Source organism: Scyliorhinus canicula, chromosome 6, assembly GCF_902713615.1.
Source record: "Scyliorhinus canicula chromosome 6, sScyCan1.1, whole genome shotgun sequence".
Lineage (NCBI taxonomy): Eukaryota > Metazoa > Chordata > Chondrichthyes > Carcharhiniformes > Scyliorhinidae > Scyliorhinus > Scyliorhinus canicula.
In genome coordinates, this window is record NC_052151.1 from 43,565,765 (window position 1) to 43,592,531 (window position 26,767).

A 26,767-nucleotide genomic window follows, 5' to 3' on the forward strand; every position below is an offset into this window, starting at 1 on the left:
CTCTTTGCCACATTATAGGCTCTCTCTTTTGCCTTGATGCATTCCCTGACTTCCTTTGTCAGCCATGGCTGCCTAATCCTCCCTCTGATAACCTTTCTTTTCTTTGGGATGAACCTCTGCACTGTGTCCTCAATTACTCCCAGAAACTCCTGCCATTGCTGTTCTACTGTCTTTCCCACTAGGCTCTGCTTCCAGTCGATTTTCGTCAGTTCCTCCCTCATGCGCCTGTAATTACCTTTATTTAACTGTAAAACCTTTACATCTGATTCTACCTTCTTTCTTTCAAATTGCAGACTGAATTCTACCATATTATGATCACTGCTTCCTAAGTGTTCCCTTACTTTAAGGTCTTTTATCAATTCTGGCTCATTACATAACACTAAGTCCAGAATAGCCTGTTCCCTCGTGGGCTCCATCACAAGCTGTTCCAAAAAGCCATCCTGTAAACATTCAATGAATTCCCTTTCTTTGGGTCCACTGGCAACATTATTTACCCAGTCCACCTGCATATTGAAGTCCCCCATGATCACTGTGACCTTGCCTTTCTGACATGCCCTTTCTATTTCGTGGTGCATTTTATGCCCCTGGTCCTGACCACTGTCAGGAGGCCTGTACATAACTCCCATTATGGTTTTTTTGCCTTTGTGGTTCCTCAACTCTACCCACACAGACTCCACATCGTCTGACCCTATGTCGTTTAGTGCTATTGATTTAATATCATTTCTAATTAACAAGGCAACCCCGCCCCCTCTACCCACCTCTCTGTCTTTTCGATAGGTTGTAAATCCCTGGATGTTTAACTGCCAGTCCTGAACCCCCTGCAACCACGTCTCTGTGATGCCTACCACATCATACCTGCCAGTCACAATCTGGGCCACAAGCTCATCTACCTTGTTCCGTACACTGCGGGCATTTAAATATAGCACCTTTAATTCCCTATTGACTGTCCCTTTTTGTTTTCTTAGTGTGGTGGACCTTGGTTTACTGAGCCTTTCCATACACTGTGTCATATTTTGTGAGATGGGGACTATCGTAACCTCTCCTGAGCTCTGTCTTTTCGTGATTTTTTGTAATCCTAAGCAGCTACACTTCCCACTGATCCCTTCACCTCTTGGTTCCCTGACTTTCCCTTCCCCCCCAATCTCTAGTTTAAAGTCCTATTGACCACCCTATTTACTCTTTTCGCCAGAACACTGGTCCCAGCTCGGTTCAGGTGGAGACCATCCCAATGGTATAGGTCCCCCCTGTCCCAAAACTGATGCCAGTGTCCCATGAAAAGGAACCCCTCTTTCCCACACCACTCTTTCAGCCACGTGTTAACTTCCCTTATTCTTGCCTCCCTATGCCAATTTGCACGTGGCTCGGGCAGTAATCCGGAGATTATGACCCTTGAGGACCTGTTTTTTAATTTGAATCCTAACTCTTTATAATCTCTAAACAGGTCCTCTTTCCTAGACTTGCCTAAGTTATTGGTACCGACATGGACCACAACAACTGGATCCTTCCCCTCCCTCTCCAATATCCTTTCAAGCCGGTCAGAGATGTCCCGCACCCTAGCACCGGGCAGGCAACATACCATGCGGGACCCTCGATCCTGCTCACAAAGGATACTATCTATCCCTCTGATAATAGAATCCCCTACAACTACAACTTGCCTATTTACTTCCTCCCCTTGAATGGCCTGCTGAACCATGGTGCCTTGGTCAGCTGACTCATCCTTCCTGCAGCCCTGTTCGCCATCCACACAGGGAGCAAGTGTCTCGTACCTGTTGGACAGGGTCAAGGGCTGAGGCTCATGAGTTCCTGACTGCTGGTTCCCTTTACCTGCCTGACTTGCAGTCACACCCTGCTGTCCCTGGCCACTGGCAGGATTTAAACTATTTACTCTGACAGGTGTGACTGCCTCCTGAAACAAAGTGTCCATGTAAGCCTCCCCCTCCCGGATGTGCCTCAGTGTGTGAAGCTCAGACTCCAGCTCATCTGGGACGAGGATGAGTCGGTTCTTTGGGGGTGAAGACAGGTGTGTCAGGTTTTCGGGGAGTCCAGCGAACCATGCCCATATATTCTGGGCATGCCCGGCACTGGAGGAGTTCTGGAAGGGGGTGGCGAGGACAGTGTCGAGGGTGGTGGGATCCAGGGTCAAGCCAGGATGGGGACTCGCGATTTTTGGGGTTGGGGTGGAGCCGGGAGTGCAGGAGGCGAAAGAGGCCGGTGTGCTGGCCTATGCGTCCCTAGTAGCCCGGCGAAGGATCTTGCTACAATGGAAGGATGCGAGGCCCCCAAGCGTGGAGACCTGGATCAATGACATGGCGGGTTTCATTAAGCTAGAAAAGGTCAAATTCGCCCTGAGAGGGTTGGTACGGGTTCTTTAGGCGGTGGCAACCTTTCCTCGACTTTCTGGCTCAATGATAGGGTACGGGGACAGTAGCAGCAGCATCCCGAGGGGGGGGGGGAAGGGGGAGGGAAAAGGCGGGGGGGGGGGGAGAGACAATGACTATGTTTATTTAATTTTAATTTATTTTTAAGTTCTTTTGTTCATTGGGGTTGGGGGGGGGGGTGGGGGGATGTGATACATGCGTCGATATGGTCTGAGGGGTGTTACAGTTATTATGGGTTATTTTGTTGCATTTCATTGTTTGTTATGTTTTATATTTTCTGTAAAAAATTTCAATAAAAATTATTTTTAAAAAAAATCAAAAAAAATCAAGTTGCATTCTTGAAATATAGATTAACAACAGAAGAGATGCAGGCACCCCTTCTGAACTGAAAGATGATGATGCCCAGAATTTTGATAGATGAATGAGGACTAATAGAATAGTATTCTTATTGTGATTTATTTTAAGATAATTGCCAAAATTGGGTTTTAAGTATATCATATGTTTAAAATGTGATCAATGTGAGTCACAACAGAAAATCCAGGTGTGAATTTGCAAAAATAGAGATTATGGCATGCTTTTCAGGTTGGTAACCAAGAACAAGGAAGATTTTCTCACTGGGCACTATTTTGACCAAACAAATTTTCTTTAGCTTTGTTGTTCAGTCTAACTCAAAAATAGAAATAGACCATTTATTCCTCAAGCTCATATAGCTGCCCTTCATATGATCATGGATGTTCTGTGACTTAGCTCCACATATCCAGCTCTTCCCCATATTCACTGATTCTTTTGACCAACACAAAATCTCTCAATCTCGCTTGTAAAATTAGCAACTGATCCAATACCATTTGACATTTGCAGAAGAGTTCCAAGCTTTCTATCACCATGTGTTACCAAGCTTGGTGGCTCATAGTTAATATTGCTTTAATATCAGGGGCGGCAGGTGGCGCAGTGGTGCCTCAAGACGCCGAGGACACGGTTCGCCCGGCCCCAGGTCACTGCACGTGTGGAGTTTGCACATTCTCACTGTGTCTGTGTGGGTCTCACCCCCATAACTCAATGATGTGCAGGGTAGGTGGGTGGGCCACAATAAATTGCCTCTTAATTGGGTAAAAATAAAAATAAAAAATAAAAATATTGCTTTATTATTGCTGTGTAAAAGAGACATGCTGTCAGAGACTTTTTTCATCAATACTCAAGTTCGCGGCTAATAAACGATTAATTGGACGAATAGCTGTTTGGTTCTCAAGACAAATAAACAGATTGCCCTATGTTTCAGGCAAAAGTATGGCATTTTATATCAGATGTTGCAACATCCTTACTTATACAATGTGTGTAATCACTGTAAATGGGAAGCTGATCAGTTTCTCGTATTAAAGGTTGATGACTATTAATGATTCATAAAACCATCTGGTCTTTGCACTAAAAATTAATGTAAGAAGCCTGACAACATCAGGTTAAAGTCCAACAGGTTTGTTTCAAATCACTAGCTTTCGGAGCACTGCTCCTTCACCTGAGAAAGGAGCAGTGCTCCGAAAGCTAGTGATTTGAAACAAACCTGTTGGACTTTAACCTGGTGTTGTAAGACTTCTTACTGTGCTCACCCCAGTCCAACGCCGGCATCTCCACATCATAAAAATTAATGTGGATAGTTCACTTACCTATTTAACCGAATAGGGTAACAAATATGTTTTTAATAAAGAGGGCCATGAGATATATCTTTCAATTACCAATCTTGTTTTCTTTTGTTTTTCTTTAGGCATTATCCAATTGGTTTACTTTTTGACCTTCATGCATCAAACACTGCACTACCGTGGAATATTATTGTACATTTCAAGGTAATTTTGTACTTTAACTGCTGTAGAGGTTAAAATTGCTGTTTGATGTAAAGTCAGTGTTCTAAATCCTTGTTAACAAAGTCTCCGTTCTTCCTTTCTGATGCTGAGGGGTTGTTTCCCCTTATGTGAGAGTCTAAGATCAGAGGGCATCATCTCAGACTAAGGGGTTGCCCATTTAAAGAGAGAGATGAGGAGGAATTTCTTCTCCCAGATGGTAGTGAATCTAAGAAGGCTGCGGAGGCTGGGTCATTAGGTATGCTCAAGACTGCGAAAGACAGATTTTTAATCAGGCAAGGAATCAAGCATTATCGGGATAAGGTGGGAAAATAGAGTTGAGCAATCTTATTTCAGATCAGTCATGATCTCATTGAATTGCAGAGCAGACTCAATGGGGCTCAACTGAAGTGCATTTTGGCTAACATGGATTGGATTCAAGAATAAAGTGCAAAAGGACTCTTCCATCAATGTCTCACTGCAGCAAATGGAATGCAAATTTTTAGCCAGAAAAGTGATTTTGGAAATTATTTCAAAAATTGACCTCTTGCGTACAAAGTTTTATAAATTTAGAATACCCAATTAATTTTTTCCAATTAAGGGGCAATTTAGTGTGGCCAATCCACCTAACCTGCACATCTTTGGGCTGTGGGGGCGAAACACATGCAAACAGGAGGAGAATGTACAAACTCCACATGGACAGTGACCCAGGGCCGGGATCGAACCTGGGACCTTGGTGCCATGAGGCAGCAGGGATAACCCACTGTGACACCATGCTGCCCTCTTGCATACAAAGTTGCAGCAGCCTGAAATGTTTCAGTTGAAAAAGTCAGCAATTTAAGAAAAACTGCCAGAAATTTACATCATTGACTTGAAATGAAATGTAAAGTGGCTCTTCTGTTTGGCACACTAATCTGAACTTGTTTTCATATGTTGCATCTTGAAACAAAAAATTGTGGCCCAGTCAAATTTTATGCAAAAAAAGTCAAAAACAGGTGAACTGCAATATACGAATAAAATATTGGAAGGAAGGTTTTTTTTTAGATTAACAGCATTCAGAGCAACTTGTCAAATTGCATGGTTTGGGTGTGGGGAATGCCACCAACCATTCCACCATGAAGTTTTGTTGGCAAAAATTAATACTAAATGTGCCTTTTTCCTGCCTCCGAGGGGTTAAACCATTGTCAAATGGTTCATTAATGTCCTCAAGGGAAGGAAATCTACCATTCTTTTCTGAACTGGCCTAAATGTGACTCCATATCCACAGCAATGTGGGTGACTTTTAAAATATCCTCTCTAATAGTTTCGCAAGTCATTCATTTAGAAGGGAGTTGGGGATGGATAATAAGTGCTGGCTTGGCCATATACCATGAATTAAATTTTAAAAAGCTTCCTGCATTCGTACAATACTTTCACCTTTCCCATTAAACTTTGCGTCCTCAGTCAGTCTTCACACACATTCTTTTTCCTCCCTGTTAATGCTTTAGTTTTCTTGATTAACAAGGAACTGAAAAGTTATTGGGGGTAGGCAGGAATGTGGGGTTGAGGTTACAGTCAGATCAGTCATGACCTTATTGAATGGCGGAGCGGGCTCGAGGGGCCAAGCAGCCACTAATTCGTATGCTTGTATGAAATAACACAAAACACTGGAAATAGTTAGCAGGTCTGGCCTACATGTGACTCCAGAACCACAGCAGTGTGGTTAACTCTTAAATAGTCTCTAAAATGGCCTTGCAGGCCACTCAGTTCAAGGGCAATTAGGGATGGGTAATAAAAACTGGCCTAGCTTTTGGGTTAGGTAGGTGGGTTTTGGGTAGGTATCCTTTTACTAGAGCTGGAAATGGTTCTGATTGACTACATTCAGTCACCCTGTCCAACACTGGAATCACCTCCCTACGTTCTCATGCTAGCTTTCGCCCTTTTCCACTTTCTTTCCACATCCCATGAACGAATGAAAATATATCTGTGGTCAGGGAAAAACAGTTAACCTTTTGGGTAGGTATCCTTTTACTAGAGCTGGAAATGGTTCTGATTGATTACATTCAGTCACCCTGGACCAACACTGGAATCACCTCCCTACGTTCTCATGCTAGCTTTCGCCCTTTTCCACTTTCTTTCTTTGAGATCCTCTTTAAAACCCATCTCTTTCTGCCAAGGTTTTTGGACATACATGCTGATATTTCCTCCTCTGGCTCGATGTTTATCAGCCGTACATTTCTGTGAATTCTTGCAACATTTTTTTAAAATTTTCAAGAGCTGCATATATTCAAATTACTGTTTCTAGATCTGTAATGGAATCGTGACGGTTACGACCAAGCTGGGTCTAACATTGCTGAGATGATTAATGATAAAATTTGACAGCTGGAGTAAAGGGAAATTTAACTAACTGGATTTTATTGAAGTAGCCTTTGGGAGCCTAAATTTAATTATAGTGCTGTGTTGGGTACAGTGCAAAATGTTGCTGTTTGCCAAATTGAATACAATTTTTGGTTTATGTGACACTGTTTCAATCTCTGTGTTGCCACCAATTATGTTTAGACATAACGATGCACAGGGCTGGAAAAGATCGTAATCATCCATCTAACTGCTCCCAGTTTGTTGTTGTGTAATACACTAGGCAAATCAAATTAATTTCTAGTTAAATATAGTGCAATTGGTTAGTAAGTGTGGCATGAATATTCCTAAAGGCAGTAAAATACCATGTACAATTCTGCTTGATAACTATCTTGCTACAAGCGAATTGCTCCATTTATAGCAACTGCAAACCATTAGTTGTGTTTAAAACTGTACAACCTTAGAATTGTGATGGAGATGGCAGTAATAGATGTGCATTTAAAAGAAAAATTTGTGATTTTTTTTTAAAGCATTTGGGATGGTTTTTGATCCATCTGACAGGAAATTTGTCGTCATATGAGTAACGGTTGAGGACTCCGGACCTGTACTCATTGGAGTTTAGAAGGATATGGGGAGGATCTTATTGAAACTTACAGGATACTGCAAGACGTGTATGGAGTGGACATGGAAAGGATGTTTCCATTTGAAGGAGAAACTAAAACCAGAGGACACAATCTCAGACTAAAGGACGATCCTTTAAAATTGAGATGAGGAGGGATTTCTTCAGCCAGGGGGTGGAGAATCTGTGGAACTCTTTGCCAAATCACTGAGTGTCTTAGACAGATAGATAGGTTCTTGATTAATAAGGGGATCAGGGGTTATAGCGAGAAGACAGGAGAATGGGGATAAGAAACATATCAGTCATAATTGAGTGACGGAGCAGACCTGATAGGCCGAATGGCCTAATTCTGCTCTTATATTTTATGGTCTTATGAAAGTGCATTGCATGGTCTCTGTGGCTTTAATTTCCTATCTGAAATGAAGTGATCCGAGCTTTACTTTAAATGTGGCTGAATCATTGTTTGTACAATTTCATCATTAATTTAATCTTGTACACTACTCCTGTTTATCTAACTTGTTCCTGATGTGCACTTTCAACACTTCTCTAATACAAACAATAGCCATTTTCTCTAGCAGGTTTCTTGTCTGTCAACCAAGTCCATGGCTTGTTCTCTTGTAATTTACACCGTTAAATTGGGCTTTCACAGATTTCTACATCAAGGTCCCCTTGGTTAGACAAAATTTGCAATGGCCAAAGCAATGGAGTTTTGAACGTCTGATTGAAAAACAAGTTGCCAGAATTGGTGATACATGGCTGAGACCCTAAACGATTAGAAAAGAGGAGGCTGTCGAGGAAGAAAAAAACTTGGAAACATTATTGCATTACATTGTTGTGCAGTATTAGTGCCAAAATGCTCAATAAAAATGGGCATCAGCTATAATGATTAAACATTGTAAATTAAATGTTTTGTCATGTAAATACTGGTAATGTTCAGCAGGCCAAACAGGCAGCATAAGGCTTTTATTTTACAGAAGGACACCACGTGGCCCATTGAGACTTTACCAGCGGTCTTTGGAGCGTTCCAGTCAGTTCCACACCACTGCTCGATTCCTGTGGCCCTGCAAGTCTATTTCCTTCACGTATCCATCCAATTTTCTTTTGAAATCATTGATTGTTTCTACTTCCTCCACCCTTTTGAGCAGTGAGTTCCAGATCATTAGCATTCACTTTGTTTCAACAAAAAAGGTTCTTTTTCACGTTCCCTCTGTGTCACCTTTCCAAAACCGTAAACCTGTGTCCTATAGCCCTTGTGCTATCATCCAGTGGGAACATTTTTTTCTTGCCCTCCTTTTCCAAACCTGTCATAATCTCATTCACTTCTATCAAAACTTCCCCCACCACATCCTTTGCTCCAAGAAGAACAACGCCAGATTTTCAAATCCAACCTCGTAACTAATTTCTCCCATTCCCAGAACCATTTTAGTAAATTTCCTCTGCGCCCTTTCAAGTACCCTCACATCTTTCCTAAAGTGTGGTGACCAGAACTGGGTAGCCTGACCCCACCTGACCCCTGCTACATAGGCTCAAAGCTGTTTTTTCAAATCTGATTGTCATGAAACACTGTGACGTTTGTTTATGTTTGAGGTGATCTATAAATATAAGTTTTAAATTGCACAGAAACCCCTAACTATTGTATTTAGTTATGCATAGTGTTTGAGATTGGGAGCTGCAGTGTTGTTTTTGAGACGTGCAAGTAGATAAAGGTTTTTTTTTGGAAAATAAGCCACTATTGGATTTTGTAAGCGGGGCAAGAGCAAGGAAGTAATGATAAATTTATATAAGGTAGTGATTGGATTGGAGTTAGTACTTTGTGAATGTTTTTTTAAAATAGATTTAGTGTAGCCAATTATTTTTTTTCCCTTTTAAGGGGCAATTTAGCGTGACCAATCCACCTAACCAGCACATCTTTGGTTGTGGGGTGAAACCCACGCAACACAGAAAAAGTGTGAAAACTCCACACGGACAGTGACCTGGGGCCCTGATCAAACCCGGGTCCTCTGCACCGTGAGACAGCAGTGCGAACCACTGCGCCACCATGCCGCCTTCACTGAGTAACTGAACACCCAATTTCATAGAATTTACAGTGCAGAAGGAGGCCATTCGGCCCATCGAGTCTGCACCGGCTCTTGGAAAGAGCACCCTACCCAAGGTCAACACCTCCACCCTATCCCCATAACCCAGTAACCCCACCCAACACTAAGGGCAATTTTGGACACTAAGGACAAGCGTGCACACGTGTGCATGATCGTCAGGTGGTGGTTGCACACAAGTTGGACGTTCAGGGACTGGAATCCTTCCTGTTAATGAAGGGCGCTCCCGGATTGCCCGGTGCGCGCCATCACCCCTTGGCCCTGGGGCACCCAGGTGGTGGCGGAAAATCCTGCTGCCCAGGCATCTTGTTGTCCTTGGTCCATAGAATCATAGAATTTACAGTGCAGAAGGAGGCCATTTGGCCCATCGAGTCTACACCGGCCTCTGAAAGAGCACCCTACCTAAGCCCACACCTCCACCCTATGCCCGTAACCCAGCAACCCCACCTAAACTTTGGACACTATGGGGCAATTTAGTGTGACCAATCCACATAACCCGCACATCTTTGGACTGTGGGAGAAAACCGGAGGACCTGGAGGAAACCCATGCAGACACTGGGAGAACATGCAGACTCTGCACAGACAGTGACCCAAGTCGGGAATCGAACCCAAGAGTAAGAGGTAAGAGAGCTAACCACTGTGCTACTGTGCCGCCCCAATGGGCACTCCATGTCAAAGTTTATGTCGTTGGCTGCCTGTGCAAACACGGATCCATGACTTCACAGATGCACTTGTTGGTTTGGAAATGCCTCACGTACCCTCTCGAGCCCTGGAATGTTCCTGAGGTGTAAATGTTCAGGGCTGCAGTGACCTTTACAGCATGAGGTGCCAAGTCCGCAGGAAATGCCACAGCTGCCTCACCATCTCCATGTTGAGGCGGAGTCTCCTGCGGCACATGCTGTCGTCTGACATGTGTTCGAAAGACCAGCAACTCCTGAATACTTGGGCTGTCGCTGGCCTCCCTCTCTGGGTCCCTTCCTGGCTTGATGGGCGGTCGGGTGTGAGGCGGGCCCTATCACATGGGCTGCCACCATGAGCCTCTGTCGATACCACTGCCTTCTCCAATGCCTGGCCGATTGAACTGCCAATGCCATCGTAAGGGAGCTTCTGCGGAGTCCACAATATCATCCACAATGTGTGAGCAATTGTAGAGGGTGAGGGACACACAATCAGTTATGGCTTTCACCCCAGGACCTGCAGGTCCCCGATGCCTCCCCACCCTCACAGAATACTCCAGGTGTGGTCTCACCAAGGCCCTTCAGTAAGAAATCTTTGCTCCTGCCCTCAAGTAATCTTGCAGTGAAGGCCACCACACTATTTGTCTTCCTAACTGCTTGCTGTTCCTGCTTGCATCAGAGGTATACTGAACCTCTTGGCTGTCTTCACTGTTGACATTTGTAGTTTTTTTTTTAAAATTTAGATTAGCCAATTATTTTTTCCAATTAAGGGGCAATTTAGTGTGGCCAATCCACCTACTCTGCACATTTTTGGGTTGTGGGGGCGAAACCCACGCAGACACGGGGAGAATGTGCAAACTCCACACGGACAGTGACCCAGAGCCGGGATAGAACCTGGGACCTCAGCGCCGTGAGGCGGTTGTGCTAACCACTAGGCCACCGTGCTGCCCTTGACATTTGTAGTTCTAATTGTCCAAAGTAAAACTTTGTTGCACACCTTGCCCTCCCATATTTAAAACTGTTGAGTTGTTTACAACATGACACTCGGGCCATTTTTGAAAGGGCTGTCAGCCATTTGGTGTTTGTTGATCTTACAATCCCTGTTCTCGTTATTTTTAATTTAATCATGCATCAGCTGGTTTTGTGTTGGAGAAGTTTAACCACATGAGCACTGTATCAGCTGAGCAATAGAGAGCTGATATTGAGCTGCACAATGCTAGTGCATTAGCTACAATAAGTTGAGTATGCGAGTTTATTAGGAGAGCATTTCTGCTCTTGATCTTTACTACCTCGTGAGGTGGAAACTAGATTCACTCTGACAATATTGCCTTTGGGTCACATGGTGCCTTCAGACAATCCAGGAAAATGTGGTATTTTCATGGAGTGTTGGCATAATTAGGTGGAACTAGCCACTATTTCCAGCACATTGGGCTCAAGTCCCACTTTTGCAATATTCACTATTAGCTGCCATGGCTTGGTTCAAAGTACCCTTTATCTTTCAAGTCATGACCCCTTGAAACCTGTCAGAGCTACTTCCTCTGCACACTTGAATAGCATGGTGATTATTGGAACATTTGTAAGTATGTTAATAGGTGTTAGAATGGGGTCTGTTCTTCTGGGTCCACCATGCCCTCAATTTATTATGTAGTGTCATCTGGAAATGTCTGTAAACTGGCCGACCTTTGTGGCCCACGCCAGCCGACCTTCGTGGCCCACGCGGACCACCATTTCCTCTTACCTTTAATGCAAGTGGAGAACCTGCTTGGTCCTCACGATCTCACTCCAATCAGGTTCACAGGAGGAGAGGGCTATGCATATATCAGTTGCAGAATTCAGCCGAGTCCTTTGTGCCATCTTCACCTTTGTGGTGAAGGAACATCGAACCTCGCACATGGAGGTCATTACGTAGGACAAAAGCAACACGATGCTTGTTTTACTCCGCTCCGGATACTCCGAGGACACACTACTCCAGAATGCTGACAGTTTCATTGACTTGCGTCGTGTTTTTAATGTGCTGTCAAAGTTGATGCGCAGAAGTTCAGTCAGCTTCATTTGGAGTCAGGCTTGCCAGTCTATTTACAGTTTCCTTACTAATGCAATTTTTTTTCTCTGTGTCATAGGAGTGTGGGGAACATGTAGTAATTCTGGCTTTACACTTGCAATTGCCAAACTTTCAATGAGTTTTGGAAAGCTGCGATTTATTGACAGTGTCGAAAGCAATCATCATCCTTCCCTTGCAATTTGAGGTTCAGATCATTTAGAATTTATCCAAGTTTCATCACCAAATGAATCAGCCAGAGAGGACAATTTCTCGAGGAGGAAAGCGTGGATTTCGTACTTCATTTCGTAAACTCTGAGTTGCTCCCCTATTGACTGATCATTACAGTAACTCTTCAAGCGGATGAAGTCCACCGTCATTGGGATTGACTGGTCACTGTTTCGATTCAATGCTTTAATATAGTCTAAAAGATCAGCAAAAAAATGTATACCCACCCTTCAGTACACAGAGGGCCACGATGTGATGATTTCTCATTGCTTTCATTATATCCTTTGCCAAACGTTCAGTTCTGTCCATGATTAAACCGTGAGGAATGTATACTCTCTTCAGATCGTTTAAGTAATGTTTAGGGATGCAAAACAGATCAAGGTCATAGACTTGTTCATCATCAGTGATCACCACGCAGTCAGCCGCCGGCATGCCGCGATCGCACTTTGACCCCGGTTCAGGTCCCAACACTCCCACGCCGCATGCGCACTGATGAATGGGTACGCATGCACAGTGCTCCCGCTTTTTTATTAACTGGTCACGGTCACCATTTATAAAGCCGCGAGCAACTGGAATTGTTAAATGCCGGCTGTTGCGCGTGAATTCCCATGATCTGGATAGTTGGCTCTGCGACCCTCACGACACTTTGAAAATGCCTGACGTAATCTCTAGTGATATTGTCAGGAAGAAGGTGAAAGAATTTTACAATTTGTAACGACTTTAACACTTGAGTTTGGTGCAACACTAGATGACGCCCTTTGTGCTAGGCTGGTATGTGGACTCTGCAGTGAACCTGGTCAGAGGAAACTGCTTATTGCAAGCGATTTAATTCTCAAAGTTGCTGCGGAAGTTGCCACGTCAGTGGAGCTAGCAACAAAAGAGGCTTCACTGATAGGGCTGGAGTGAAGATTCACAAAATGGAGACCATCAGAAACAAGGCGGCAAGGGGACAACCATGTCACCCAGGTACACAGGTTTGACACTCAGCGGGGGAATGCTGAAAAATGTTTTTTTTTAAATTTTCTTTTCTTTTCATGCACTGTTGAGCTGCATACTTTTCACTGTACCCTGGTACATGTGACAATAAACAAAATCACAAAATCAAATCAAAAAGGGCCATATTGCTAATGCATGTTGGGCTCAGAACTTCACCAATACCAAAGATTTTTACAAAAATAATTTAATTGAAATTTTAACATTTATATCAAAAATTTGCAACACAACATGATACCATGCACGTCAAAAATTACAAGCAACAACACTAACATGAACCCCAAAAACAGAAATATAACCCAAAGAACACCAACAAGCAATCAATCCCCCCTCTTCCCCATGAACAGTGATGACCAGCTGTTTAAAGTGCAAAATAAACGACCACCATCTCCAAAGAACCCATCGAGTGACCCCCTCATCGCAAACTTAACCTCCTTGAGGTACAGGAATTCTATTAAATCACCCAGCCATGCTGTGGCGCTGTGAGGCGTCACCTATATCCAGCTGAACAATATCCGTCTCTGGGCCATCAATGATGCGAATTGATGCAAAGATGATTCTTGACAGGAGCGAGAGTAACAGGGTAGTTGTTATGGGGGACTTTAACTTTCCAAATATTGACTGGAAATACTATAGTTCGAGTACTATAGATGGGTCAGTTTTTGTGCAGTGTGTGCAGGAGGGTTTTCTGACACAGTATGTAGACAGGCCAACAAGGGGCGAGGCCACAATGGATTTGGTACTGGGTAATGAACCCGGCCAGGTGTTAGATTTAGATGTAGGTGAGCACTTTGGTGTTAGTGATCACAACTCGGTTATGTTTACTTTAGCAATGGGCAGGGATAGGTATATACCGCAAGGCAAGAATTATAGCTGGGGGAAAGGCAATTATGATGCTATTCGGCAAGATTTAGGATGTATAGGATGGGGAAGGAAACTGCAGGGGATGGGTACAATCGAAATGTGGAGCTTTTTCAAGGAACAGCTACTGCGTGTCCTTGATAAGTATGTACCTGTCAGGCAGGGAGGAAGTTGTCGAGCAAGGGAACCGTGGTTTACTAAGGAAGTTGAAGCACTTGTCAAGAGGAAGAAGAAGGCTTATGTTAGGATGAGACATGAAGGCTCAGTTAGGGCACTTGAGAGTTACAAGTTAGCCAGGAAGGACCTAAAGGGAGAGTTAAGAAGAGCGAGGAGAGGACACGAAAAGTCGTTGGCGGATAGGATCAAGGAAAACCCTAAGGCTTTCTATAGGTATATCAGGAACAAAAGAATGACTAGAGTAAGATTAGGGCCAACCAAGGATAGTAGTGGAAAGTTGTGTGTGGAATCAGAGGAGATAGGGGAAGCGTTAAATGGATATTTATCGTCAGTGTTTACACTGGAGAAAGACAATGTTGTCGAGGAGAACACTCAGGTTCAGTCGACCAGGCTAGATGGAATTGAGGTTCAAAAGGAGGAGGTGTTAGCAATTTTAGAAAATGTCAAAATAGATAAGTCCCCTGGGCCAGATGGGATTTATCCTAGGATTCTCTGGGAAGCCAGGGAGGAGATTGCAGAGCCTTTGTCCTTGATCTTTATGTCGTCTTTGTCGACAGGAATAGTGCTGGAAGACTGGAGGATAGCAAATGTTGTCCCCTTGTTGAAGAAGGGGAGTAGAGACAACCCTGGTAATTATAGACCTGTGAGCCTTACTTCGGTTGTGGGTAAGATGTTGGAAAAGGTTATAAGAGATAGGGTTGATAATCATCTTGAAAAGAACAAGTTGATTAGCGATACTCAACACGGTTTTGTGAAGGGTAGGTCATGCCTCACAAACCTTATGAGTTTTTTGAGAAGGTGACCAAACAGGTGGATCAGGGTAAAGCTGTTGATGTGTATATGGATTTCAGTAAGGCGTTTGATAAGGTTCCCCACGGTAGGCTATTGCAGAAAATAAGGAAGTATGGAATTGAAGGTGATTTAGCGGTTTGGATCAGTAATTGGCTAGCTGAAAGAAGACAGAGGGTGGTGGTTGATGGCAAATGTTCATCCTGGAGTTCAGTTACTAGTGGTGTACCGCAAGGATCTGTTTTGGGGCCACTGCTGTTTGTCATTTTTATAAATGACCTGGAAGAGGGTGTAGAAGGATGGGTTAGTAAATTTGCAGATGACACGAAGGTCGGTGGAGTTGTGGATAGTGCTGAAGGATGTTACAGGACACAGAGGGACATAGATAAGCTGCAGAGCTGGGCTGAGAGGTGGCAGATTTAATGCGGAGGTTAATGCGGAAAAGTGTGAGGTGGTTCACTTTGGAAGGAGTAACAGGAATGCAGAGTACTGGGCTAATGGCAAGATTCTTGGTAGTGTAGATGAACAGAGAGATCTCGGCATCCAGGTACATAAATCCCTGAAAGTTGCCACCCAGGTTAATAGGGCTGTTAAGAAGGCATATGGCGTGCTAGCCTTTATAAGCAGGGGGATTGAGTTTCGGAACCACAAGGTCATGCTGCAGCTGTACATAACTCTGGTGCGGCCGCACCTGGAGTACTGCGTGCAGTTCTGGTCACCACATTATAGGAAGGATGTGGAAGCTTTGGAAAGGGTTCAGAGGAGATTTACTAGGATGTTGCCTGGTATGGAGGGAAGGTCTTACGAGGAAAGGCTCAGGGACTTGAGGTTGTTTTCGTTAGAGAGGAGAAGGCTGAGAGGTGACTTAATAGAGACATATAAGATAGTCAGAGGGTTAGATAGGGTGGACAGTGAGAGTCTTTTTCCTCGGATGGTGATGACCAACACGAGGGGACATAGCTTTAAATTGAGGGGTGATAGATATAGAACAGATGTCAGAGGCAGTTTCTTTACTCAGAGAGTAGGAGGGGTGTGGAACGCCCTGCCTGCAACAGTAGTGGACTCGCCAACTTTAAGGGCATTTAAGTGGTCACTGGATAGACATATGGATGAAAATAGAATAGTATAGGTCAGATAGGCTTCAGATGGTTTCACAGGTCGGCGCAACATCGAGGGCCGAAGGGCCCGTACTGCGCTGTAGTGTTCTATGTTCTATGTTCTATGAATGTCAACGCATCTGCCCCCATTCACCTCCTCAATGCCGGCTGGTCTGACACCCCAAATACAGCAACTAACGGACAGGGTATTAAATCAACCTCCAGGATTGCCGATGTGGTGCTGAAAAAAGGCCGCCAAAAAACCACCAGCTTGGGACAGGGCCAGAACGTGTACGTCTGGTGAGTAAGCCCTCCTGAGCACCGCTCACACATATCCTCGACCTCCTCAAAAAATCAACTCATCCTAACCCTGGTGAGATGCGCCCTAAACACCCCCTTGAGTTGTATCAAACTCGTGCAGGATGATGTAGCATTCACCCTAAGGAGGGACTCGTTCCATATCTCCTTCTCCAGAATGGCCTTCACTTCTTCCATTGAAACCTGCTCTTGCCCCATGATTCGCCCAGGCGTGCTGCCCTCCACCGACCCCGCACTTGAGAGTATCCTTTCTAATAGGGTAGACGGTGGCACCACCGAAATGTCCGCCAGACAAAGTCCCGCACCTGAAAATACCAGAACATATCGGACGCCCCCCCAAGCCCAGCTCTCTCCTTCAACTCGTGAACTGCCCCTCTAGGAACAAGTCTTTCATCTTCACCAGCCCTTTGCCTCACCACCCCCCCGAATGTACCATCCGATTTCACTGGCTCAAACAAATGGTTCCAGGTGGGGACCAATACCAAAGATGTGCAAGAAAAAAGAATACATTCAAGCAGACTAGTTGGGTCTATAAGCCAGAAGACGAAGTTCAAGACCACTCAGGAGATGATGTGCCGGAACACCTTCAGGAGCTGAAACTCAGTATCTTATTGGTGCGGGTCAATCAACAACATTTCTGGGTATTCTCAAACTTGATGGAAACCAAATCAAAATGGAAGTGGATATGGGTGCAGCTGCATAATTAATACTTGAGACAATTTATAATCATAAGTTGAAGCATCTGCCTTTAAAACCATCAAATGTTATCCTAAGGATGTACAAGGAACAGGTAATATCATTAAAAAGATACATTATGGTAAAAGTAGAAGTAAATGGACAAATGGAGTAGCCTCTTCATGTTGGCCATGTAAATGTTCCTGCTTTAGTTGGAGGAGCATTGCTGGAAAAAATTAAACTCTGCTGGGGAGTATTGGATGCAAAGAATGACGTACAACAATTTTGGTGATGTATGAAAAGGTGTTAAAAGATTTACTGGGCTCAATGACTGGAGTTGAAGTGCAACAAAAAATGAAGCCAAACAGTACACCAAAATGTCTCACAGCTGGAACCGTATCATACGCCAAAAGTCGAAGAAGAACTAGAAATGCAATTCCAAATCGGAGTCATTGCACCAGTTGCTACAAGTGACAAAACCAATAGTTCCTGTATTGAAACATGATGGCTCAGTGAATATATGTGGAGGCTTTAAAACAACCATCGGTATTGTGTGCAGATCACAATCCCCTACTGTTCACTGAAGACTTGTTTGCTGGACTTTCTGGAGGGCTGAAATTCAGTACAATTGACCTATCACAGGCATATTTACAAATGAATGTGGCTTCAAAATCACACTGCTCGCTATCGTGATGCACAAAGGTCTATCTCGTTACAGAAGACTTCCTTTTTGAATAACATCTGTTCCTCCTCTTTTTCATAGGTCCATGGATCAAATTCTGAGCGGACTAAATGGGGTGCAGTGTTAGTTAGATGATATTCTCATCAACGGTTCACGTGAACAAGAACACTTGGAAGCAACTCTGAAACATCTAATCTCTCAGTTAAAAAGGAAAAGTGCAATTTTTTTCAAGCCATCCATAAATTACCTGTGTCACATCATCGGTAAAGATGGCTTACACAAGGAGCCGAAAAAGATGACAGCAATCTTTGAACCACCATGTCCTCAAAATGTGACACAACTGAGGTTTTTTGGACTGATCAATTGTTATGGTAAATTTGTTTCGAATTTAACAACGTGATTGAAGCCTTCATACTTTGTGCCAAACGAGTATGGCACTGGTGAGAAAATATGAATGTGTATGCAGCGAGGCAAAAGATGCTTTAAAGAAGTCAGGTGTGATTCATTATAATCCCAACCTGAAGCTACAACTTGTTTGAGAAATGTCTCCCTATGAGATTGGTGCAGTTGTTTTGCACATTATGCCTTCAGGAGAGGAACAACATGTGCTTAATGAACTCTTACTAATGCAGAATGAACCTACACTCAGCCAGAATAAGAGGTTTTGAGCATCATTTTGGGGTAAGAAGGTTCCACCACTCCCTTTTATGGATGTCATTTTACTCTTTTGACGGATCATTGAACCTTGATGGCAATATTTGTGCCATATAAAGGTATTCCTCCTTTAACAGTTAGTAGGTTACAAAGATGGCCTTTGATATTATCCATGATGTGGAGATGCCGGCATTGGACTGCGGTGAGCACAGTAAGAAGTCTTAAAACACCAGGTTAAAGTCCAGCAGTTTCACCTGAGGAAGGAGCTGTGCTCCGAACGCTAGTGATTCGAAACAAACCTGTTGGACTTTAACCTGGTGTTGGAAGACTTCATACTTGATATTATCAGCACACATGTACGATATCCAATATCATAAATCGGAGCAACATGCAAATGCTGTTGCTTTGTAAGATTTGCCGCTACAAGTTGAGCAAGAAATTGAAGAACATTTCATCTGCATCCCGTAATTCTCACTCATGGATTATGTACCCGTGACTTCATCTCGAGTTCAGAGATGCACCAGAACCGATCCAATGATGGGGAAGGTGATGGACATGGTCCCAAAAGCAACGATGACAGACTTGTAGCGTAAAAGCCCTATACCACAAGAAGACTTAAGTTCATAATCCAGAGTGGAGTTTTATTATTGGGAATCAGAATGATTATTCCATCGTGCTTGCGTAACAAAGTCCTTGACAAACTGCATGAGGGATGTCCTGGTGTGGAGAATGAAGGAAATGGCTCCCAATTTGTTTTGGTTTTGATTTGATTTGATTTCTTATTGTCACATGTATTGGTATACAGTGAAAAGTATTGTTTCTTGCATGCTGCACAAAAAATGCATACCGTACATTGGGAAGGAAGGAGAGACTGCAGAATATGTTACAGTTATAGCAAGGTGTAGAGAAAAGATCAACTTAATACGAGGTAGGTCCATTCAAAAGTCTGATGGCAGCAGGGAAGAAGCTGTCCTGGGTTGGATGGTACGTGAGCTCAAATTTTGGCATTTTTTTCCTGACGGAAGAAGGTGGAAGAGAGTCCGGGGTGCGTGGGGTCCTTAATTATGCTGGCTGCCTTTCTGAGGCAGCGGGAATTATAGATAGAGTCAATTAAATGAAAGTTGCTTATTGTCACAAGTAGGCTTCAAATGAAGTTACTGTGAAAAGCCCCTAGTTGCCACATCCCGGCGCCTGTTCGGGGAGGCTGGTACAGGAATTGAACCGTGATGCTGGCCTGCCTTGGTCTACTTTAAAAGCCAGCTCTATAGCCCTGTGCTAAACCAGCCCCTATATGGGAGGCTGGTTTGTGTGATGGACTGGGCTACATTCACGACCTTTTGTAGTTTCCTGCGGTCTTGGGTAGAGCAGGCTCCATACCAAGCTGTGATACAACCAGAAAAAAATGTTTTCTATGGTGCATCTGTAGAAGTTGGTGAGTGTCGTAGCTGACATGCCAAATTTCCTTAGCCTTCTGAAAAAGTAGAGTCGTTGGTGGGTTTTCTTTACTATAGTGTCAGGATCAGATGCTCAAATCGAAGAGAAAGTGGGGCAATGTCAGTCCTGTGCAAAACTAAGAAACACTCCACCACTGCAACCATTACATCCATAGGAGTGGCTGACACAGTGGCCATGGCAGAGAATACAGATATACTAAGCCGGTCCAGTGGAGGGTCATGTGTTCCGAGTGATTATGCACTCTAAATGGCCGGAAGTAGTGATAATGAAATCCATGACAACAGAACAAACTATCGAGAAGCTAGATAAAATATTTGCAAGAGTTGTTAGGCCAGAGCAGGTCATAATTGACAACGGTAATCCGTTCACTTCTAAGGAGTTCAAAGATGACTTGAAGGGAAATGGTATACAGCACATAAAGTCAGCTCCGTGCCATCGTGCGACAAATGGAGTGGCCGAACGATTTGTTCAGTCACATAAACATTCCATCAAGTCATCAAAGGACCAAGGTATATTGGCAGGAAACATGAACAAATTCTTAATGTCTTACTGGAACACCACATACTTAACGACACAGAGTTCACCAGCAATGTTGTTGTTCAAAAGGAAACTGAGAACGCCATTTGATCTTTGATGCCACCTAATACTTTAGATATTGCCAAACTACAACACGAAGCACAGATTGCTAGGAGCAAACAAAACTTTAAAAAGCGAGTATTCCACCAAGGAGAGTAAGTGCTAGTTAGAAGCTCCACCACCAAGAAAAATGGGTATGTGCTGTGATTCTAACAAAGACATCATCACCAATAGTCTGTCCTGGTCCACTCAAGTTGATGCAACAGTCAAGAAAGCCCAACAATATCGCTTCTCGGCCTTTTGGCTAAGATCAAGTGTAGTATCTGCTCTGCCTTTTGGCTCCAATCTGGTATGTCTCTTGTGGAAACCATGAATTGGATTCAATTTGAATTTGAATTGGTTTTTGGAGCAGGCAACAAGCTGGATTAGGGGTTTGCTCCTGTCCACACTCTGAGCTCTGGCTTTGTAACTCAGAAAAAGTAATAAAAAAGAAGAAAGCCCGGGCGGCACGGTGGCACAGTGGTTAGCATTGCTGCCTACGGCACTGAGGACCCGGGTTCGAATCCCGGCCCTGGGTCATTGTCTGTGTGGAGTTTGCACATTCTCCCGTGTTTGCGTGGGTTTCACCCCCACAACCCAAAAAGATGTGCAGGCTAGGTGGATTGGCCACGCTAAATTGCCCCTTAATTGGAAAAAATAATTGGGCACTCTCAATTTATTTTTTAAAAAAGAAGAAAGCCCAACAATATCTCTACTTCCCACGTAAGCTAATGAAGTTTGGCATGTCTGCATCGACTCTCTCAAACTTCTACAGATGTGCGACAGAGAGCATCTATCCGGCTGCATCACAACCCTGGTATGGCAACTGCTCGGTCCAAGATCGCAAGAAACTGCAGAGTGTGGTGAACTCAGCCCAGCGCATCACACAAGCTTGCCATCCCCACATTGATTCTGTATACACCTTCCGCTCCCTCAGAAAGGCAGACAGCATTATCAGAGACCTTTCCCACCCAGGCATTGCCTTCTTCCAGACCCTTTCATCAGGCAGAAGGAACAGAAGTCTGAAGACCCGCACATCCAGACATAGGACCAGCTTCTTCCCCACAGCTACAAGACTCCTCACGACTCACCCTCGGACTGATGTGTTCCCTGTAAGAACACTATTCCCTGTAAGAACACTGAGCTCTTGCTCATGTATTTGCGTTGTTTGACCCCTTGTTCCGCACTGTAATCAATCACTGTTTGTCGATGTGTGAATGCGAGTCTAATTCACTTGTCTCTCAGTCCGGAAGAAACGATCTCGAACACGTCCGTACTTTAGAATATTCTTTTATTGCGATCGGGGCCGCTCTCTAGGTATTCCAAAGAACCACCTCTCTGAGAGTGCCAAAGTCTTGCTCGAAACACCCTTCTTTTATATGTTTTTTAAGGGGTTGTCTCTTACATTCACTTGAGCTTGCCCCAATACAGATTACAGCTTGTTTTTACCAAATGTTTAGTACATGACATGATTAATTTGTTATTGTCATATTTTCAATACATAATCTTACAGACATTGAGGTAGACACTTGCGGTTGTCTATTGGCACAAAAGCGTATAGCAATTTTAGCAAAACACCAGGTGTCCAGCCATGATTTATCAATGGCTCTTACATTGGTTATTACAATAATTCCAATACATGATTTTACAAACCTTGAGGTTATCTATTGGCATATGGTAATGTAGCAGTGTTAGCCTAATTAGTAGCTTAATTGGTAAATGGTAGCTATAATTGCAAGCGGCCTCCATATTTCATTTCTCATCATCCGGCCATTCGCCTTGTTTCTCAAGGCTGTGTGGCTTATAGTCACACTCCCTTACTTTGAACATCCTGCAATGGCTTCAATAACATATTCTTACATATTCGTTTAATTTGTGATGTCCCACCTGGCTCTTTCTGTTTCTGGCTATTAACCTTTGCTTCACATCCTCACTTCCCTGCTTCACATTCTCAGATGTACCATGTACTTCGGTATATGTGACAATAAATCAAATCAAATTAAATCCAATCTGACAGGTCCAATATCGTAGATGGATGATGAAAGTGTTTGGCGATCAACTACTAGCTTCACAAAGTGAAATCGCTGAAACGTTTGAAGTGCTTCCATTAGAAAATCTATGCAGTGATACTTCTGAACAGAGACCAAACAGACAGACAAATTCAGATTCAATTTATGAGGACTTCCTTGTAGAGATGGACACTGGAGTAACTTCCCAGGAAGTATCACCTGCTGAAGGAAAAGAGGACACTTCCAAGGTCTTGAGTAGCCAGGTTCCAATTGAATACAACCCAAAAGGAATAGATGTCCATCTGAGAGATTATTGAGTTGTATATATGTATAGAAATAATGCATAAGTGGGTCTGTTGTAACATCATTAAGCAGTTGTCTTTGTACTGAAGAAGTAACGGGGGAGTGGTGATATGTATCATAGAATACATCCTGCTGATGTTACGTCTCATGATCTGTAGTGACGTCAATAGAGAGTTTTTGAGCTGGCTTCAGTTCTCCATCTTATATGAGCAACATCTATAAATCCAAGTGTGTGACACCTCCATTCTTTTATCTTTGCGGCAAATCCGCAATATAACAATTTTTGCCATGATATTGTTTATGTGAGTGACATTACTGTTCGGGGGTGCATTATATTGATGTAGATGGTGCTTTATGTGCTTCTCTCTTCAGTGATCTATTAGACTTTGTCTACATCTGATGTACCTTCTTATTGTTCCCTGTGAACAATGGTGTGACTGGTGATTTGCTATCTGACTCAGCAAATTCTTCAGCTGTTTCTGAATCTTACACATTTCCTACATACCAGGGACATGGATTCAATTCCGGCCTTGGGTGCTTGTGTGGAGTTTGCACATTCTCTCCGTGTCTGCGTGAGTTTCCTCCCACAGTCCAGAATTTGTGCAGCTTAGGTGAATTGGCCATGCTAAATTACTCCTTAGTGCCCAAAAGGTTACATGGGGTTAAGGGAATAGGATGGGGATATGGGCCTGGGTAGAGTGCTCTTTCAAAGGGTCAGTGCAGACTCGATGGGCTGAATGGTCTCCATCTGCACAGCAGTGTACTGATTTTATGACTGATTCTATAACTGCGCCAAGAGGCCATAATATGGAGGTGCAGAATTAGGCCATTCGGCCCATCAGGTCTGCTCCGCCATTCAATCATGGCTGATATGTTTTTCATCCCCATTCTCCTGCCTTCTTCCCATAACCCCTGATCCCCTTATTAATAAGCAGGAAAGACAGTCCTGCTTTATTCCGTTGCTGATCTTGAAAGCCTCTGATGATACTCCATTGTAACTGACAAGACTGTACATGTCGTTGTGGAAATAAATTACACCCAGCTTATTTTCTGTGACAGTTTTAGAAGTTCATGAAGGCCTTGGTGAATGTAGAATGATCTGTGCTGTTGTGACACTTCCCTTTACCTACCTAAGAGTCAAAATCATGTCAACTAATGCAAAACATATGTAAGCCAAGAAAAGCGGCTGAACAGCTTCCACCTTTGCTACCTCAGATGAACATTGAGCATCTCCTAGCAAGACTGGGGGGAGATTTGTTAGTACTCTTTGGGGGGGGTTTAAACTAATTCAGCAGGGGCATGGGAACCTGGATTGTAGTTTTGGGGTACGGGAGATTGAGAGTATAGAGGTCAGGAGCACAGATTTGACTTCGCAGGAGGGTGCCAGTGTTCAGGTCGGTGGTTTGAAGTTTGTCTATTTCAATGCCAGGAGTATACGAAATAAGGTAGGGGAACTGGCAGCATGGGTTGGTACCTGGGACTTCGATGTTGTGGCTATTTCAGAGACATGGATAGAGCAGGGACAGGAATGGTTGTTGCAGGTTCCGGGGTTTAGGTGTTTTAGTAAGGTCAGAGAAGGGGGCAAAAGAGGGGGAGGTGTGGCGCTGCTAGTCAAGGACAGTATTACGGTGGCAGAAAGGATGCAAGATGGGGACTCTTCTTCCGAGGTAGTATGGGCTGAGGTTAGAAACAGGAAAGGAGAGGTCACACTGCTGGGAGTTTTCTATAGGCCACCTAATAGTTCTAGAGATGTAGAGGAAAGGATGGTGAAGATGATTCTGGAAAAGAGCGAAAGTAACAGGGTAGTTGTTATGGGAGACTTTAACTTTCCTAATATTGACTGGAAAAGATATAGTTCGAGTACATTGGATGGGTCGTTCTTTGTACAATGTGTGCAGGAGGGTTTTCTGACACAATATGTTGACAGGCCAACAAGAGGCGAGGCCACATTGGATTTGGTTTTGGGTAATGAACCAGGCCAGGTGTTAGATCTGGAGGTAGGTGAACACTTTGGAGACAGTGACCACAATTAGGTGACCTTTACATTAGTGATGGAAAGGGATAAGTATACCCCGCAGGGCAAGAGTTATAGCTGGGGGAAGGGCAATTATGATGCCATTAGACATGACTTAGGATGTGTAGGTTGGAGAAGTAGGCTGCAAGGGTTGGGCACACTGGATATGTGGAGCTTGTTCAAGGAACAGCTATTGTGTGTTCTTGATCAGTACGTACCAGTCAGACAGGGAGGAAAGGGTAGAGCGAGGGATCCGTGGTTTACCAAAGAAGCGGAACCTCTTGTTAAGAGGAAAAAGGAGGTCTATGTGAAGATGAGGCGTGAAGTTTCAGTTGGGGCGCTTGATAGTTACAGGGAAGCGAGGAAGGATCTAAAGAGAGAGCTAAGACGAGAAAGGAGGGGACATGAGAAGTCTTTGGCAGGTAGGATCAAGGAAAACCCAAAAGCTTTCTATAGGTATGTCAGGAATAAAAGAATGACTAGTGTAAGAGTAGGGCCTGTCAAGGACAGTGGTGGGAAGTTGTGTGTGGAGGCTGAGGAGATAAGCGAGATACTAAATGAATACTTTTCGTCAGTATTCACTCAGGAAAAAGATAATACTGTGGAGGAGAATGCTGAGACCCAGGCTATTAGAATAGATGGCATTGAGGTGCGTAGGGAAGAAGTGTTGGCAATTCTGGACAAGGTGAAAATAGATAAGTCCCCGGGGCCTGATGGGATTTATCCTAGGATTCTCTGGGAAGCCAGGGAAGAGATTGCTGAGCCTTTGGCTTTGATTTTTAGGTTATCATTGGCTACAGGAATAGTGCCAGAGGACTGGAGGATAGCAAATGTGGTCCCTTTGTTCAAGAAGGGGAGTAGAGATAACCCCGGTAACTATAGGCCGGTGAGCCTAACGTCTGTGGTGGGTAAAGTCTTGGAGAGGATTATAAAAGATACGATTTATAATCATCTAGATAGGAATAATATGATTAGGGATAGTCAGCATGGTTTTGTGAAGGGTAGGTCATGCCTCACAAACCTTATCGAGTTCTTTGAGAAGGTGACTGAACAGGTGGACGAGGGTAGAGCAGTTGATGTGCTGTATATGGATTTCAGTAAAGCGTTTGATAAGGTTCCCCACGGTCGGCTATTGCAGAAAATACGGAGGCTGGGGATTGAGGGTGATTTAGAGATGTGGATCAGAAATTGGCTAGTTGAAAGAAGACCGAGAGTGGTGGTTGATGGGAAATGTTCAGAATGGAGTTCAGTTACGAGTGGCGTACCACAAGGATCTGTTCTGGGGCCGTTGCTGTTTGTCATTTTTATAAATGACCTAGAGGAGGGCGCAGAAGGATGGGTGAGTAAATTTGCAGACGACACTAAAGTCGGTGGAGTTGTAGACAGTGCGGAAGGATGTTGCAGGTTACAGAGGGACATAGATAAGCTGCAGAGCTGGGCTGAGATGTGGCAAATGGAGTTTAATGTGGAGAAGTGTGAGGTGATTCACTTTGGAAAGAATAACAGGAATGCAGAATATTTGGCTAATGGTAAAATTCTTAGTAGTGTGGATGAGCAGAGGGATCTCGGTGTCCATGTACATAGATCCCTGAAAGTTGCCACCCAGGTTGATAGGGTTGTGAAGAAGGCCTATGGTGTGTTGGCCTTTATTGGTAGAGGGATTGAGTTCCGGAGCCATGAGGTCATGTTGTAGTTGTACAAAACTCTAGTACGGCCGCATTTGGAGTATTGCGTACAGTTCTGGCCGCCTCATTATAGGAAGGACGTGGAAGCTTTGGAACGGGTGCAGAGGAGATTTACCAGGATGTTGCCTGGTATGGAGGGAAAATCTTATGAGGAAAGGCTGATGGACTTGAGGTTGTTTTTGTTAGAGAGAAGAAGGTTAAGAGGTGACTTAATAGAGGCATACAAAATGATCAGAGGGTTAGA

General features: G+C 43.9%; 1 protein-coding gene and 1 non-coding gene across 3 annotated transcripts in view; both read left to right on the forward strand.

Annotated features, from left to right (window-relative positions):
- Window positions 1-26,767, forward strand: part of atg5 (ATG5 autophagy related 5 homolog (S. cerevisiae)) — a 251,269-nt gene that overhangs the window by 56,132 nt on the left and 168,370 nt on the right. For both annotated transcript variants that reach the window (XM_038799246.1, XM_038799247.1), the window contains exon 4: window positions 4,135-4,213. In XM_038799246.1, the coding sequence (XP_038655174.1) occupies window positions 4,135-4,213 (79 nt within the window). The remainder of the gene's footprint in view (window positions 1-4,134; window positions 4,214-26,767) is intronic.
- LOC119968101 lies at window positions 20,758-20,955 on the forward strand. Its single transcript, XR_005461123.1, has one exon. It is a non-coding gene; the product is annotated as a U2 spliceosomal RNA (small nuclear RNA).